We start from the raw sequence: 19,160 nt of genomic DNA on the forward strand, positions 1-19,160 counted from the left end.
ATTTCTAAGAAAGTCAGAATATCCAGCTTGTCTATTAAAGAAAAATTAACAAAATTATTTTATAGTCTCTGCAATTAGTTAAGAGAAACAAGTCAAAGGTATTAAATTAATAAGGGCATATATTATTATATTCAAATATCTGGAAAACACAATAAAAAACTAGTAAAAGCAATAAAATAACTTAGTAAGGTTTGGGGAAAACTTTTACATACATACCACTAATCAGAAGATTTACATAAAGAAAAACAAATAGTCACCAAGAACACCATGTAGGAATCACAGAATATATACAAATGCAAGGGAACTTTCAAAACACCACTAAAAGATATAAAAGTCCCAAAAAGAAAGATGTCCTATTTCAGTTTTTATAATATAGAATGGTCAGCATCAGAGATTTCAACCTTCCTTCAATAAATACATTAAATCAGTCTCAAGGAGAGAAAAAAACCCAACCAAAGCAAATTTAAAGCTAAAGCTCTTCTATAAAAAGAAAAGTAGTAATAGCCAGGAACCCTGAAAAAGAACAAGAGGGATGGAGGAAACTACACTGGACAGGTGGAAAAAATGGATAGACTGTCTCAATATTGACAGCAGTGTATGAACTCAGACCAATAAAACGGAAACACCTGACATGAAAATGAAGACATGAGAAAGGTGTTCATTCCCTCCCTCAGACTAAGCATTACTTCAAGACTTCTGCAGCTGACTATGAGACTATTAATGGAAATGGCAAGCAATTATTAAGGTTGTCACCATCCTGTTGATCAAGTAGAAAAAGTAAAAAACTGTATTTCCGCAGGAATCTGTAATAAGGACAAGATGGCTTTTATGCTGAAAGCATTGAAGTGGAAAGGAGACCAAGTAACTGCATGTATAGACGGTGCTTTTAAAGTTCCTACAAGACTGGATGTTTAACAGTGTCATCAAGAACTTAACTAAAGTCTAAGTGAATGTAAAAATCAAAATAGCTTGTCAGGTCATCAGAGTTCTTTACATGACTTAAACAAATGCTTAATTATCAGTCCTTATAACACAAATTAAGACTTTTTCCTAACAGAAATTGTGTCTAACTTGGTTCTGGGATATAGCACTAGTCTGGTTTTCCTCCCACTTTCCTCGTGACTTTAGTCTCCTGGGCATCTAAGTTGAGACTGCTCTAATATTGGGTTATACGTTCCATTTCTAAGGTGTCCCTTCTGGTCTCATTTCTAGATATTATCTATCATATGCTGTTAACTCCCACATTTCTATTTCTAGTAAGGACACCTTTCCTAAACCTAAACTTGTACTCTATCTGTTTACCAACATTACTTTTTAAAAGTTTAACAGGCATCTCCCAAACTGAGCTCTTGAAATCCCCAAAACTTGCTTCCCTAGCACTTTTTTTCAAAAAAGATTTATTTATGCATATAAGAACTGGGGTATAGGCCAGAGGTGTGGAGGGTGACAGGATTCACCAGAGACAGAGCAGGGAGCAGAACAGGCAGATCTACTAAAACACATTCCTGAGGGGAGCAGCGGGTGAGACAGGAGAGGTCTGCTGCGCCATGTAGGTATCTCCCTGGCCAGCCAGGGCTCGAACTCATGCTGCGTTGCGCTCAACCCCTTGCGCCACCAAGGAGGCCCCTGTTGCAGTCTTGTCCCTTCTGCTACAACACAACTCCAGTCTTCCATTTTCTCATGCCAAAAATCCTTAAAGTTATCTTTTACACGCAAGAAATTCTGTAGAATTTACCTTCAAAATACATCCAGAATCTGACCATTTCCCATGACTCTAGTTTAAACCATGGTTATTTCTTCTCTACATTACTCTTAACAGCTTAACAGATTTTTTTGCTTCTACCCTTGATGCTTGCTACTGCAAGCCTTGATAGTTGTTTCTCAATGTAGTAGCCAGAATGATCCTTTTAAAATAAAACCCAAACCATGTCACTCCTCTATTTAGAATCCTGCAATGGCTTTCCTACTCACACTGTAAGTTAAAGTCCTTAAAATAACCTAGAATCAGAGTTCAGTTTCATTAATTTCTGATCATGTCCCCAACTACTCTAGCCTTTGTTCACTCTGCTCCAGCCACATAGGATTCTTGCTGTTCTTACCACATGCCAGACATGTTCTTGTTTCAGGGTCTTTGCATTTTCTATTCTCTCTGCCTGAATGCTATTCTCCCTAGTGAGCCACATGGCTCCCTCCTCCTAGTCTTTAATGTTTATTTCTTAACGAGCCTTTCTGGCTAAACATGCAAGCATAAAACACACCCATCTGCCTTCCCTTGCTTTGTTTTTGACCTTAGCTCTTTCTACTATCTGACACAGAATACATTTCATACAAAGGATATATATACACATTTACTGGGTCTCTATATAGATATTTACATATTCTCTCTCCACATACACAATTTGTTCCCTCCCCAACTACAATGTACTCCATCACGAGAGCAGGTGTTTTATCTGTCTGTTCATTCCAGTGGTTGGACAAGTGCCTGTAGGGCACATAGTAGGAACACAAACATTTGTGTTGACTGAATGAGAAAATGAATTTTAAACATAAATAATTTTCTTATAGGTCATAACCTCAGAAATCTTGCAAGTTACCCTGTTTTATACTGACAATTATTCATAAAGTATATACTGGAAAAAGAAAAACAAAAACCCTAAAAGGAGACTAAATATTTATGTAGTGAACAGTTACTACCATAGGTTCACTTTATCTCATTTAAAACTTTTAAATACCAGTCCAGGTCTCGTAAAGATTAGGAAAAAAAAAAAAAAAAAAGAAATGTACTTTGAATTGCTATCATTCTGGATGTGACAACTCCCTAAAAACCAAAGATCCCCTAAAAAAAACAAATTACCTGGTAAATGAGTGCAATGAATTCCTCTCTAGAGGGTAAATCCTTAGTTACAAAATTGCTTACATTAAACTATTTATGCCAAACTATTAAAACATTTCAAATCATTAAAAAAACTAAGAAATTGTAAGAGATGATTTTTATAGAATAAAAACATACCAGAGATAGTTATGTTGATTCATATAAAAATATTGATCAATTATAATTGTCTTTAAGAAAAACGATGATTATTCCTTGCAGAACTGTTTTATAGAACCATTTAAACACCATTCATTAACTTCCTAAACAAGGCTTCAAAATTTTTTTTTCCAAGAAGAAAGATACAGCACAGTAAAGCTAGGAGGGGAAAAGAAGTAACATTCCTGGGAACAAAGAGATTTGAAGATATTTCAGATCTGGAACAAACTGTGTTGAAAATAGGTTCAAATAATGACCCTCAGTGTCATTCTTCCAGATGGGAGGAAAAAAAGGTAGCGAGGTGTATTAGCATTTGCTGTCAAAGACCAAAATTCTTATAATGCTGTGAAAGCACTGAAAAGTCTGTGTTAACAAATGATGCTTGATATCACCTGAAATAGTCTAACTATGCTCATGGTAGGTAATATACTAGTCTTAAAACACATCTGCTGAGAGTGGTTCATAACTTGCACTTCAGAGTCTTAAACTGACCAGGCACTAAATACTCCCTTGTTTTTGTCTTCCAGCAATTATATTCAGTGTTTTTCCTAATTTTTTTTTTAAAGGGAGAACAGGTTTTTCATAATATAATTAAAAAAAACAAAACAATAAAAAAACCTTGATTCAAATACAGATGAGCCCTTGCTTAACACTAACAAATCCTCACTGTCAGATAGCTGGTATAAAATGGATATGGGAAAGGCATCTGAGATCTGCAACACAAATGCCACTACCATAAGCGCCCAGTCAGCAGTCCCGTGAAAAGAGAGGGTCATAATAAACAGTTTTGACAGTAATTTCTCACATCAAATTTACCACCAAAACGAAAGCGAAGAAAGTGGGCTTATGTAGTTTATGGGATGTGGCTGTCAGCCCGGACCCTTTCCAAGGCACCAACTACTGAATAGAAAAGAAAGGTTATTTCGAGCAAAGACAACTTTGATCTCAGGAGTCTAGGCGAAAACATTAAGCGGCCAAGGGGAAAAGTGCCGGGTGCGCCAAAAAAGCTGGGCGCTGACTTGGGGTCACCTCCCTTACAGTCGAAACTCGCTGCTCCCCGGGAGAAGCACAGCGCCGTTCGGCCTCCTGCCTATAAAGCCCGGGAGTGGACGAGGAGTCCTCGACTTCATGGCGGCAAGATGCCATGACTCATCCCACGATCACCGCAAGCCAAGACTTCCCACGGTCAGCTCGCAGACGGGACCCTCGAGCACCCTAACAGTGCCGGGGGAGAGACGGGGGTTCAGCAGCTGCAAGTTCTGCAGGTGCCTCCCTCGGGGCTCCCCTCCAGGGCGGAGCGGGTCCGGCGCGAGGGGGGCGATGGAGGTGGGGTCGCGGAGCAGGTGACAACTAGGACCCATTCCTGCCGCCCCTCGCGGGGGTGGGGTCACAGCGGCCGAGATCCAGGCCAGCGGGAGCCGCAGCGCGAGGCGTCCCCAAGCCCCGGGCGCCCCCGGCCCCCCAGCTGCCCCGCCGGAACCAGCTGCCACGCGCCGCCGCCACCTGAGGCCTAGGCACAGATTCTCGGAGCGCCTCCTCGGGGTCTCGAGATCGTGGCCGGTCGCAGCTGCCCGCCTGGCCCCTCCAGGCTCGTCCCCTACCTGGAGAAACGGTCCCCTTGCCGAGGGGAGCGCCGAGGCCAGGTCGGCTCTCGCCTCCACTTCTCAGTCCCACAGCGTGTTCCTACGGCCACCGGCAAAATGGCGGTGCCCAGTCGCCGCCTCGCGCCTGCCGTAGACGTAGTGCGTACGCGCGACCCGCGCGCCAGGCGGAGTCTCGGGGGAAGGCGGCGCGCGGCGCGAGGTTGACGTCACCGGGCTGCGACTCCCGGCCACCAAGTCGGGAAGCCTGCGGGTCGCCAGCCGCGGGGTGGGAGTGGCGCGGGGCGGCGGGGCGGCCCAGGATCGCGCGTGGCGGCGGCGGGGCCGCGAACCGTGAGTGCGCAGGCCTCTCCCCGACGGGGCGGGTGGGTCTAGCGACAGCAGGTGCGGTCCCTTCCCGGATCTCCATCTTCCTTTACGCTCACCGCGAGCATGGTGGGTCCAGAATGAGCTGTGGGTGTTGCCCGCTCTGGCGCTTCTGGCGGAGGACTGGGGCCGGGCCGGGCCGGCGATGTGATCAGACGCTGCTTTGCTCGCGTTCGCTCCCGGTTCTCAGCCCCTTCGGCCCCTTCGGCCCCTTCTGACTTGTGTGACCAGAACCCATTCTCCTGGCTCCGGGTGTTTTCCGCTTGGTGGCGTCCAGTCCGGCAGTTGAATTGTGCCCCAAAGTAGAGATGAGTCTCTGTGTACTTTTTTTTGGTTTTTTTTTGACATTTGATGGCAGGACAATCAGCTTGTCACAGTGGCGATAGGCTTAATAGTCTCCTCCGTGCCCTTATTTAACTGGCAGGTGGCAATACTTTATTATGACCTAAGCTGTTCATTTATTCATTCAGTAAATTACTAATTTAATATCTTAGTCTATAACCTTTACGAATGTTACAGTGCAGTGGCTCCGTATATTTGATAAATATCAAATATCAAGTGTTTGTGTGGCGATTTGGGAACTGAGGTCTAATAGGAGGTGTCTGGACCAAGTTTATGATAGCATGTATAACGATGTTTAGTAGCTGTAACTTGATGCATCTGAAGCAGTTTTAGGTATTGTTCACTACCAAAGACTATTTTTTGTTAGACTTACCAAGATTAACCAAGCAAAGATGTGAAAGGTGAAGTAAACTTTTGTTTTAGAGTAAATGAATTATTTGCTTCTAAACCTTGAAGCCATAGATCTCATTAAGCTTGTAAGAGCACATATAAATGGCACTTTTGAAACTAGTGCAGAGAGTGTATCAACCTGACTTTTTCAGGGCAGAACTTCATTTGAATTCAGATAAATAAATAAAAAATTAAGAATTTTTACTCATAGGGCAATAGAACTGCCTTCTATTATAGAAGTATAGGTCAAGTCACCTCATTAACAGGAACGCAACAAATCCAAGTCCTGCCCAAAGTCTAAGCTTGATAAAAGAGAGGCTGAAGCTGAAATCCTGATCCTCTGCCCTTTTCACTACTATACTCTGCTGCTCTGCACATATTGTAAGGCATAATATATTTTAGAAACAAAAGCGGAATTCCCAATATTTTTTATGGTGATTGAAGTATGTTAACTGCAGTTAAGAAATAGGTTAATATAAAGGGTATTTGAATGATGCATTCTGTTATTTTTATTTTTACTTTTTGTAGAAAGATGCTCAGGTCCTGGTATAACATGCACTTTCTTTTTTTCTACATAGACTGTTTAAAAAATGACCACACCAAACAAGACACCTCCTGGTGCTGATCCTAAGCAGCTGGAAAGAACTGGAACAGTACGAGAAATTGGGTCACAAGCTGTTTGGTCACTCTCATCTTGTAAACCAGGTAAAACACAAAACAAAAAAATGAGAGCTGTTTATAATAACTACTACAATTTTCCTGTATACTAGATTGACTAATATTCTTTTTATTTATTTTAATGATAAATTTAATGGGATTTTCATTCATTTTATATCTTCCCAAGTGCTTTACTAATAATCACTTCAAAGTAACTTGGTCATAGGTTACAAGAGTTCTCTGTCCTCCCCTATTTCTGCTGTTATTTGGTTAGTGTTTGTTGCTGTTTCTCTAGATTGGATAAATGGGTGGTATATTTTTTGAGTGACTAGTATCCCTAAATAACTTTATTTTACTCCTAGTTTTTTCTTTTGTCATGTTGTAGATATGAAGGGCTATGCCTGTCTGGCCCCCCTTCCTTCCCAAGTCCCTAACCCCCCTAGTAACTTGTTCTTTCTGGCAGCATTTAAGCCTTTTTCACTTATTTTTAGAATTCAGGACTTTTGCTCGGATATGGCTGGATACATGTGTGTCTTTTTTATTTGTTTCATCTATAACTTAAGGGGAATTTTCCATCTGCAGTCTCCAACTTAGAGAAAATTTTTATTTTGAAGATCTTTATATAATGTTAGAGATTTAGAAATTATTTTCCTTTTAGCAACTTTTATTAAGGCTCCTATAGCTGTTTTTCCAACCAAGCCCATTCTGTTTCCCCTTAAAATTCTTTTTTTTTTTTTGATGAATGATTTATTGAGGTATAATTCACTTACAATAAAACTCATCCATTTTAGGTGCACATTTCTATGAATTTTAACAAACACATACTGTTATGTAAGCAATGTCATCTTAAATATTGGCTATTTCCATCATCCAAAAAATCACTTCCTGCTCCTTTGTGAGCAATTTTCTGTTCCCCTCCTAAGCCCCTGACAATCTCTGATCTTTTTTGTGTTCCTTTTGTTTTTTTCCCCTCAGAATGCCAGATGTAATCATGTATGTGCTTTTTAGATCTGGCTTCTTCCACTTAGCATAATGCAGTTGTGATTTTTCTATGCTGTTATATATATCAGTAGTTCCTTTATATTTTTTATTACTGTTCCATTGTGTAAGTAGATGTGCCACAGTTTATTTATCTGTTCATGAGTTAATGGACACTCAGGTTGTGGTAGCAGCTTCCAAAGTGGTTCCAATGATCCTTGTCTGCCAGTATTCACGTTCTTCTGTAGAAATTTCCTACATTATATCAAATTGGTCTCTAAGACCAATGGAAATTTGTACTAAGTATTCAAAATTGAATGTAAAGGTTTCATAACATCTCAATTTTTATTAGCCATATAGAGGGATTAAATTCATTATTGGTAAAGAAGCATTTTAGAGGAGAAATTGGCAGTGTTTTATCAAATTAAAAATCAAATAACCCAGGATTCTAATCCTAGAAATATATTCTGCAGAAATACTAACATGTTCTTAAAGATAGTAGATGTTTATTGCAGTATTGCTTGTAATAAGAAAACATTAGAAACAAATGTCCCACAAGGCTTTGGTTAAATGATTATATTTTCAGACAATGGGAGATTATGTAACCTTTAAAAACATGGAAACTGTTTAGGTTAACTGAGTATTTAATGACTTACTAGATGATCACTGCCTGCACACGATAAATGTGATGTCAGTGTTTGCTACTTACTACTATTATTCATTTATTGATACAGAATAATTTTCCAGATATGCTAAGTGAAAAAAAAAGCACAAAGGTAGAACCAGGTATTATGCTATCATTTGGGTAAAGAGAGAGGGTAAAGAGACAATATGTACTTTGTCTATTAAAGGGTATGTGAGAAACTGGTAATATAATTGAGTATATTGGAGATAGGAACTAGATTGTGGGGAGGGGGGATAGAGACTTTCAACCATGTCCTTTTTTGTACCTTTTGAATTTAATCTGTAATGAATATAGCACTCAGTCAAAAAATTTAAACTATTATGAAAGGAGCAGAAATAAATGATTTTTAAAATTACCCTTCTCCTCAAAAAAATTAAAGCTATTTTTCTCTTAAATTTTTGGAATCTATATTTCACCATTGAATTATTTCTGTAATTAGTATGAATCATTGTGGCTTTTAATTACTAAAAAGCAGCACAGGATAGTTTTACTTCAGTTATCTAGAATAGCAGGATGATATAGGATTTGGGGTAAATTTAATTTTTGATTAGTCTGAATGTTAATCAGAAAAAACATTTGGTTTCAAAATGTATGTAACTTGAAAATATTTCTAAGATGTTCTTTTTCTTGTCACAATAAATATGGCATATTGACCTTATTAAATCTATTTTCTATTGGGACGGTTTTGCAGGACATGGGGATATTCTTATCAGTGTCATAGAAAGTATAAGAAATTAGGTTTGAATGCATAGTGACTGTAAAGTATGTCTTAGAAAATGTTCTTTAAAAAGTAAATCCAACAACCAAGAAAGCTTGGTCCTGTTATAAGCTTTTGTATATACTTCAAAGAGTTGAGGTCTGGTTAAGAGCATAGAAGAATTCTGGTTATTTAAATTTCACAGTTCTGGCTGTCCTGCTTATTAGACATTCTGCATAAATGTGTATGGTAATTTTATGTTTTAAATATATAGCTCTTTTTTTTTTTTTCTCATGAGACTTTATTGTCGCTTGTGGTGTTTTCAGGATTTGGAGTGGATCAATTACGAGATGACAATTTAGAAACTTATTGGCAATCAGATGGCTCCCAGCCTCATTTAGTGAATATCCAATTCAGGTAATACATTTAAAATTTTTTCAGTTTTTTGAAAAAAAGTGGACAAAGAAATCTCTTTGTTAGCTCAAATTTAAAGAAATACAGAAATTATAGTGGAATGCACTGAACTCTGCTTTTCATGAGCCATTGGGAGTCTTTTTTTTCCTGTTCAACTATATTGGAAATGTTATGAATTTACTATATCTTACCCTTTACTAATTCTTTATGGTATCTTGCACAGTTCCTTTAGGCCTTAAGTAGCCCTGGAGTGCTAATGGAGTGTTATTGTCCAATAACAGTGTTTATTCTAGTTTTCTATTGTCAGTCCTTTGTTCAATGATGAAAACCTGGTTCTCCTATCCTTCAGTAATATATTTGTTTCATTAAGCACCCTGTATGTAATCAGGCTTCCATTGTTTTCATTGGCTCCCTCCTCATCCAGATGCCCTTTCACGAGCCTCTGCACCTGCCCTGTGCTGTCATTTCACTTCTTTGCCTCTCCCAACTTGTACATCGGCTCTTCTCCTGGCCTCACCTGTGACACTTGCTATCAGTTACTCCCCCGTGTTCTCCTCAGCCGCCCTGGGCTCTGATGTGCATGTCAGGCCACCTTTCTTTCCTTTCTGGGCTCAGAACCTCATTCCATGGTGTGGATCCTCTCTTTACACCTTTGGGCTCTGACACTCCATGATCGGCTACCTTACGGTGTGGGTGACTGCTGCTCCACTCAGGCTCTCACGCCCCTCACCTGTTGCTCTCCTCTTCACCTGCTCTCCTGCTGCTCACGCTGCACAGTCTGACATCCTGCACTGGCTCCTGCCCGCCCCAGGTAGCCACTCTACACTGAACAGACCCCCCATATTCTGTGGCTATACAGGTGCCTGTCTTGCTCTGTCCCCACTAATGACATCAGGAATAAATTGTTTAGAAAGGGGAAGCTGGGGCCTCCCTGGTGGCACAAGGGGTTAAGACGCAGCCTTTGAAGCTATCCGCAGCCACTGCAGCATGAGTTTGATCCCTGGCCGGCCAGGGAGCCGCCCACGTGGTGCAGCAGACCTCTCCTGTCTCGCCCGCTGCTCCCCTCAGCAGTGTATTTCAGTCAGTCTGCCTGTTCTGTTCCTCACTCTGTCTCTGGTGAATCCTCTCACCCACCCCCCACCTCTGGCCTGTACCCCAGTTCTTGTATGCATAAATAAATAAATCTTTAAAAAAAAAGAAAAGGGAAGCCCTGAGGTTCTTCCTAAAAGGGCTTTTTTTTTTTTTTTGTATTTCTTAAAATGGTTTCTAAAATCAAAATGTTTTTAGAGACTAGTTCCTGTATCAATGGATAATGTACTGTTATATCTGAAATAAGTGAAATAGAGTATTAAGCTATAATTCTGTATTTAATCTGCATCCAAAAAACTGTTAAGCTTGAAAGGAGGACAAGCAAGAAGTGTGAAAGGTAGTAGTTTTAGCTGCTGGTAAGCTAATCCTAGTTAACGGTGGGATGTGACTGCTCTAAGAGCTAATTAGATTTTAGGGTATCTAAGAAATCCTCCTGCTGTGTCCTGTTCCATTTAGTTTTCCCCCTCTGACACGGATAAAGAAAATAGAGTGTGCTCAGAAGAAAGACTGTTGAGAGAATTGAACCTAAACCACATAATTAAAAAATGAGACCATGTGGTCTACTGAAGACTTTGGGGGATATGGTAGCTTCCTTTACATAATCTGAAGGATTTCTGCATAGTGGAGGATTACATTTCTTCGTGTGACCTCAAAAGAAAAAAAGTTCCTCCAAAAGAATGCAAGTTATAGAGACTAACTTGGAGTTATTTAGTATAACTTAGTATAAGGAAAATTGTCAAAAATTAGGACCAATCAAAGATAAAGTATGAGTTACTGTCAGGAAAATGTTGCACCTGGGTATAAATGTCATATAGAGTGTCGTTAGGTCACATGACCTGCTCAGTTTGCCTTTAGCCCTGTGGATGTAGGAGTCTGTATTATTAAAGTTCAAATTAAATTTAACACTCATTAAAATTCTTTACTTTGCTGTATGTTTATGGTACTTCTTTGTGCAATACTTTAAGTATTAGAATATCAGTATAATTTAAAATATGAAATATCTAAATTCTGATTCTTTGTCTCATAATTTTTGATTGGGTACCGCATATGGTAAATTTTACTTGGCTGCTGCTGGATATTTTTAAGAGGATTATATTTTGTTCCAGCAGTTAAGTCACTTAAGATTATCAGCTTGCTCTTTTTGAGGCTTGATTTTTAAAATCTTTTTATGTTGGATCTTGCGTAACCTTTACTCTAGGGAAGGATCAGTGGACTTTTTGTAGTAATATATACATAGTAAATATTTTAGTTTTGCAAACCATGTATTAGACTCATGCAGCCTTTCAACTTTGCCACTCTAATATAAAAACAGCTATGGACAGTATGTAGAAGATGTTGCTTTGTTTGAAGAAGCCTTCTGTAAGGGGCAGGAATGGGCACAGTGCAGGTTTTCCGATCCAGCAGACAGGGTAAAGGATAAAGGATGAGTGAGTCCTGGAGCCCTCAGTGGCTTTTGCAGGTTTTTATTTAGATTTACCAGGCACATGGCAGGCAGGGGTGCTGGGGGGTCAGGAGGCTGGCAGGCCTTCCAGTCCCCAGCAAGTCTTCACTCTATCTGGGCTCTCCAGCCTTCTCTCATGTTCTCTCTGCTTCTCTGCTCTCCTGCTTCCGTTCGTTCTTGGCTTCTGCTGGCATCCCCATGATGCCACCCTTATAAACTCAGTCTCTCGGCCCAGGTGCACCCACTTCATGTGCATGCCATCAGGCATGCATTCAGGACCACAGGGTTTTCTCGACTATTCTAATGGCAGGAGGGCAGAAAAGCCTGATACTTTTTCCTTACCCTACAATTTCATTTACAAAAATAAATGAAGGGCCACACTTTGTGAGCTGTGGTTTGCTGATACCTGTTCTAGGGCAGCAGTTCTCCAACTTTTTGGTTTCAGTACTACTTTAAACTTTCATTAAAGATTCCAAAGAGCTTTTGTTTACAGTTTATATCTCTTATTATTTACCATATTAGTAATTATAATTGAGGAATTGTACTTATCTAAAAATGAATACCATTTTTTAGCCTGTTACATGTTAATATAAACAACAGTTTTAATGAAAAATAAGTGTATCTTTCAAAACAATGAGAAGTGTTTTTGTTTTACTTTTCTTATGACTCTCTACTGCCTGACTTAAGAGACGATAGCTAGACTCTCACTTAGGCGTCTTCATTAAACTTTTACAACATCCCATGTCCCGGAGCGTCTGGGAACTCCACTGTGTATTCATGAGAGTGATCTGGAAAAGGCAAATGGCACTTCAGTATTATTAGGAAAATAGTTTTGACCTGGCTTTTCCCCTGAAAAAGCCTTGAGGCCCCCATGAGGGCCCAGATCACTCTTAAAGATAATGTCTCACGGGGAACTGAGGCTTCCCCTGCCAGGGTCACACGTAGATGTCGGGATATTAAAGAACTGTCCACTTTGGTGGTTGGGAACTCTGTTCCCAGCTTTGTGTCACCTGGGGATTGTTTGGCTTCTGCTTCCCAGGAATTGTTCTTTCCCTGCAACTGCTCTTTGCATGTCCTTGTGGATTTTCACCTTGTGTGCAGAGTGGCTTTCAGTCAGACTTGAGAGGCCTCCGTGCAGATTTCTGGAGTTTTCTCAGTGGCCCTACAGTGTAGCTCTGTAGGGTAAATTAAAATTATCAGGATTTTCCACCCTCCCTCCATTAGCATTAATGATGGACCTCTGCAATCACCTGGAGTAGGGGGTGGGCATGCATAGGTGGGCGCACCTGGGCTGAGAGTGGGCTTATAAGGGCGGCGTCACGGGGACGCCAGTAGAGCAACAGAACGAGAGTAGCAGTGGTAGAAGCAGCAGAGAAGCAGAGACAGCGGGGACACCACAAGAGAACACCAGAGAGCCCAGAAAGGGTGGTGCGGAGTGGTGTGGAGCGGCGGTGGAGTGCGGCAGAGTACAATGGAGACCATCATAAGAACACCTCAGACAACAAAGAGGCTGCTTGAACCGATGACGAACCTACCCTGTCTGGGATGGTGGCAATACAAGCTCCTTCCTCAGCTCGGCAAGACTGTGAGATTCTGTTAAGCTTTTCTCTCCACAGCGTTGTCCAGAGGTGGCCTTTAGTCAGGAAGCCCGCCGCTAACAGGGCTTGCCTGCTTGTGTCCTTTCAGGACTCCCAGGCCTGTGCTGCCTTTAGTTCACTGTGTGCAGCCGCGTTTCGCCGGTTTGTCTGCTGTGCTGCTTGGTTGTGGCAGGAGCGTGAGGCCGTAACAGTGACTCCTTCGTGGGCAGACCTGACTCTTCATGTTTTGCTCTTGTTTTTAACTATAACTACTGAAAGATTTGAAGGTCTCAGAGGTCCTGTTACAACATGGTCTTTGTTGCCTTGGTCTTCAGGGAGAACTTTCCTTTTAGCTTCCTGATAACACTGTCTAGAAATAAACACACATAAGAGGACATTTTCCACCATTGTACCAGGAGCGAAGAGCCGGGTTGTCATTCATAAATAGAAATCATTTGCATGCTTTCTGACCTCGGCGAGCACGTGGGCTCTTTGCTTCTTTTATTTCTTTGTTGGTAGTAATTATCCACCAGGTTAACAGAAAATGATAAACAACAGTATTTTGTAATGGCTTTGTTTTTAGGTTTTAAAATCTTGTGCCCCAGGGGTTAGTAGTTACTCTTTTTTTTTTTTTTTAAACATTTATTTATTTATACAAGCACTGGGTACAGTCAGAAGCGCAGGAGGGTGAGAGAATTCACCAGAGCCAGAGCAGGGAGCAGAGCAGGCAGAAGGACCGAAGTACACTGCTGAGGGGAGCAGCGGGCGGCAGGAGAGGTCTGCGCGCCATGTGGGACCCTCCTCCGGTGGCCGGGGAGCAGCTGGGGATCGAACCGGTGCCGCAGAGGCCGCGGGTAGCTTCACAACCCAGCGCTCAACCGCTGCGCCACTGGGGAGGCCCAGTAGTTACTCTTTAATGTACAGACCTAAGTCAAGTTCTGGCTCTTGGCTCGACTGAATGTATAGACGAGGCATCCTCAGGGCCTTTATGGGTATTGTAGGCATGATCTGTGTTGAACAGGAATGAGAACCTTCAGTGACAGAGCTTCTGTGAACAGTATTTTAAACATGGTGGGAGATGCTCTTTTTGCCACATGGCAGTCCAGGAGGGTTGCGCAGCCCTGAGGTGCCTGTGGTGCCAGACTCCTCCTCTTTCCATTCCACCATTCTTAACTCATGGATTCTACCCTCAAGCTTGCCTCATGATCCACGATGTCTACTGGGGTTCCACCCATGGTGTCCACTCCTTGCAGTCTGCAGGCAGCTGTAAGGAATGGGTGGGAAATGTAAACATTGATACTTTTAATAGGGGCGGGCTCTACCTGGCCTACTTTTATAGCTGGTAAACCCGGTTTCATTCTAGGGTCCAGCAACATTCTAGGGGCTTTATAACATAGAGTTTTCAGGTGTACAGCCTTTTGTACCCACAACTGTAAAGACCCACCAGCCACCACCATACACTTGACCCCCTCATTCATCCCCTCCTCTCCCCCCTCTTTTGGGAGCCACTGTTTTGATCTTATAGTGTAAAAGTTTGTATTGGGTTTCTTTTTACATTTTAAAAGGACAGGTTTATTAGGAAAAGGGGAAAGAGAGGCACCTGCATAGTCACAGGCGGGCAGAAGAGCTTTGTTTTTGTTTTATTTGCTTCCTTTATTTTCCACATTAGTAAAAATCATGGGGTATTTGTCTTTCACCACTTGACTTACTGCATTTAGCAGAATCTACCCTCAAGGGCTATCCATGTTGTTGCAAATAGTAAGAGTTCATCATTTTTATAGGTGGGTAGTAGTCCATTGTGTATACACCACATCTTTAGCTACTCATCCACTGATAGCCCTTAAGGTTGTTTCCACATCTTGACTATTGTAATTAATGCTGCAATGAACATGAGAGTGCAGGTAGCTTCTTGAGTTAGTGTTTCTGTCTTCTTTGGATAAATACCCAGAAGTGAACTACCTGGATCATATGTGTCTTCCTTTAAATTTTTTTTTCTTTATGTCAGAGTCATTTGGTTTAAATCTTATAGACTGTAACTTAATCACCTGGTTATACTTGGCTTTAAGGAAAGCCGGGAAATAGTCTTTTAGCTGAATATTACGAAGAAAGAACAGAAAAGGGGCTGCTAGGTAGGCGGCTGAGAGTAGCTGTTACTGATGTTGCAATTTCATGAGCTCCGGATCAGTTGAGAAGTTATTCAGGAGTCAGGAGGTGAGACCAAAATATCACCCTTACAAAACTGACAGAGCTGATGTTCAACAAAAGGCCTTATATCTGCTGTCAATCTGTTTCCAGTGTTGGACCCTAGAAGTAAATAGGGTTTATCAGTTAGAAAAGTGCTCAGGTAGAGCCTGCCCCTGTTCAATCTGGGGCATAAGAAACAAGGTGAACATTTGTTCTTGCTGAGTAGTAGGTGAGGGGTTAGGATAGATCGTGAGTGTTACTGATGTCAACAGAAATGGAAATGTTACCTGTCTCTCTTCCTGCAATTACCTACCCTAAGCATTTAGGTGATGCCTGGCATGTAGTAAGCCTTCAGTATAGGGTGATTATGGTTATAAATGATGATTTGAGCAAATTGAATAGCTGGCACTGTCTTCATCATCTGTGCATTTGATCTTCCCACATTTGACAAGCAGCATGATGTTCTATGTAATACTGTATTTTACATTCACTATGAGATAAGATTGATAATTTTAAACAGCTTTCCAGATGCCTTTTAAAATTAAAAATTTCTGATAAAGTCACAGTTTCCTTTGCAAATCTAATGAAACTATGCTTATAGCAAAAATTACAGCGAAATAAGAACTTTCGGATAGGTTTCTGTGGTGCAGGTGAAATATAAAGAACTATGAACACCTACATAAGACTATAAATTGATGTCAATGACTGTTAAACTGAGTACCATTAACAGGAAAGAGATAGCGGTTAATGGCCTGTAAGGTAGACAGACACACATTTGAGTTTGGACTTGTCCACCTTTTAGCTTTTTGAAGCTTTGCTGCCATCCTCAAGGTTAGTGAGTTTTAAAAATCAGTAAAATGGAGGTGATAATAGATAATAGTATGTCTCTCAGGGTTGAGGAGTAAATAAGATGATACATAGAAAGCCTAACTTCTGGGCACAAATTCACTTGTTATTTGTCACTGTTGCTATTGTTTTTATAATCACCACTTGTTTCTATTATTTGCCCTTCTGACCTGACCCTGATTATTTTACAGGTCTCATTGTAACAGGGTGGTCCCCAGCCCCTCTCCCTGTCCTATAACATCATGACTAAATTATCCTAAATTTCATAATTCAGAAATAAAATTTTCTAAGCAGAAGTCTTGTTCCTTTTTGATCTGTTTTTGTTAAAAAAAAAAGTCCTTAAGGGTAATCTTCATAATCTTTACTCTTCCTGTTTTAAGAAAGACCTTTCACTGCTCATCTTGGAAAAGAGCTTTTGTTTGCACTTCAAAATTTCCCCTCCTTTTGCTTCTTCTAGTCTCCTCCTGACCCAGCAGAAAGATAGATGTCAGGTTGATACCTCTGGCCTCTTTTGAAAATCTGGCAATGGTATTTATCCTGTCAGCAGATTGTGGGCATTTAGCATTTTACATCTAGATCTGTCTTCATTACTGGAGGAAAAGTCCTTAACTATCCCCATTTCTTTCTGATGAATAGCTTGGGCTGGGAGGTTTGGTTCCCTCACTAAGAGCTATAGATCCCCTGCTGTTTTCATAGACTGACTTTTGACATAGACTGCTTATGTTCAAGGAGCTGATTGTTACTAAGTTACTGCCATTTTATACCAGAACTTAACTTTTAAACCCTGCTTAAATAGACTTCTTAAGGATTTCCTTGGTTGATGTTTAAAATTCTGTTTTTTTTTTTCTGATTACCAAAATAACACATGCTTATTGTGAAAATGATTTAGAAAACATAGAAATCACAAAGGAGAAAAAATAGAAATAAAGACCTCCCATAGTTTCACCCCATCCAAATAGTAACTTTTTGCAATTTTTGTATGATTCCACGTAATAAGCCTTTTTCTATTCACATATGTAGGTTTATATGCCTTAAAATTTTTTTGGTAGCGGGGAGGAGACCCAATGGAATAAGATAGAAGATTATGGAGGCATTAGTGATAGGTGTGGTGTGGTAATATAGCTGAAGTGGTGTAAATCTGTACTTCTAAATCATATACAGTGTTGTAAGTCAGCATTATCTCAATAAAAAATAATACAATTACATTTTTTCTCAAAAAATGCAGTTCTTTTGTATATACTGTTGTAATTTGTTTTTGTAGCAATGTGTCTGTGTGGTTATTTCATATGGTTGTCTAGTATTTCATTGAATGGATATAATTTAATTTCCTTTTAGGATTTTTTTATAACTTCAGTAATTTAATGTCAGTACAATAAACACCTTTCAATATCTATTTTTGTGTATGTGTTTTGCTGTTGCCTTTTAATTCACTCTTAGAAGTTTAATTGGTGGATTGAAGGCTGTGTACTTACTTATAAGCTATGGGAGGACTTTTTCTAGTCAAATCTAAATACATCAGTCATTTAAATATTTTTGCATATAATAGAATACTGTTTTAACTTCTATATTCTTGATTATTAGAGACTGAATATCTTTTCATGATTTCTGGCCACTTGTGTTTTTTTCTGAGATTAATTTCTGTTAAGTAATAGTCTTTGATATGTGTATTTTTCTAAGATACGTATATTTTATAAGCAGTAGAATTTTACTTCCTGAATTCAGTAATAGATTATGCTTTCTATTTAAAAATGCTTTTCTCGGGCCTCCCTGGTGGTGCGAGGGGTTGAGCACCGCACTATGAAGCGGTCCGCAGCCTCTGCAGCATGAGTTCAATCCCTGGCCAACCAGGGAGCTGCCCACATGGTGCAGCAGACCTCTCCTGTCTCGCCCGCTGCTCCCCTCAGCAGTGTATTTCAGTCAGTCTGCCTGTTCTGTTCCCCCGCTCTGTCTCTGGTTGAATCCTCTCCCCGCCCATCCCCGCATCTCTGGCCTGTACCCTAGCTCTTGTATGCATGAATAAATAAATCTTTAAAAAAAAATGCTTTTCTCTTTGATGGCCTCATTTTCTTATAATTATTTTCAAGTCTTAAGGTAGGAAATTACTAAAGAAAACCAAAATTGTTAGAAGAATTTCTCTGTCTAAAATACAGATGAAGAGGTCTGAAATCCCTAATTCTTGTTTGTGCCCTGTTTTGGCTTAGCTATTCTTTCTTTGCTTATTACATCTGGTTCTTGAGCATGTTCTAGATAAGAGATGTCTATATAGGTAAGATCTGCATCTGTAATTTTACATGGTCCTCATTTTTATTATTAAAATTGAAGGAAATGGAAATTGTTGATTCAGATATTGGTTTTAACTAATGATGACTTCGAAAAATCATGAGATTTAGATGCCTTGAAATAAATTTTCTATATGATAAAGGACATATCATTTTTACTTTATTGCTTTTAGAAGAAAAACAACAGTGAAGACATTATGTATTTATGCGGACTACAAATCTGATGAAAGTTATACTCCAAGCAAGATCTCAGTCAGAGTAGGAAATAATTTTCACAACCTTCAAGAAATTCGGGTATGTCTTTAAATTTTAAAAATATGTAATCCTGTAGCTCTTTTTAGGTGATACCCGCATTTGCCATTAGATTAGACATATTAAAATGTTAATATATAAAAGGGAAATTGTTGCTATTTGAGAAAACATTTTTTAAAATTATTTCAAGTTTTCTTTTGATTCTGATCGTCATTTTTATTTTTACCCTAACATAAGTTATGGAAGTCTTAAGACATAAAGAAAGGTTCAAAGAATTGCGTAGTGAGCCCCAATATTCTCACCCCATAGATTGTACAGTTGTCATTGATTTGTG

At 40.0% G+C, this 19,160-nt stretch overlaps 1 protein-coding gene across 2 annotated transcripts in view; it reads left to right on the forward strand.

The window, feature by feature from the left end:
- Positions 1-6,317: 6,317 nt before the first annotated feature.
- The window catches only part of ANAPC10 (anaphase promoting complex subunit 10), a gene marked incomplete at both ends in the record, with an annotated part of 39,652 nt that continues 26,809 nt past the window's right edge, over positions 6,318-19,160 (forward strand). Inside the window, 3 exons of one of the 2 annotated variants that reach the window (XM_084245845.1) lie at positions 6,318-6,432; positions 9,071-9,161; positions 18,748-18,868. In XM_084245845.1, the coding sequence (XP_084101971.1) occupies positions 6,318-6,432; positions 9,071-9,161; positions 18,748-18,868 (327 nt within the window). The remainder of the gene's footprint in view (positions 6,433-9,070; positions 9,162-18,747; positions 18,869-19,160) is intronic. The other variant, XM_084245846.1, reaches the window with a different exon arrangement.

The sequence above is a fragment of the Talpa europaea genome (assembly GCF_964194135.1).
Source record: "Talpa europaea genome assembly, chromosome: 10".
NCBI lineage: Eukaryota > Metazoa > Chordata > Mammalia > Eulipotyphla > Talpidae > Talpa > Talpa europaea.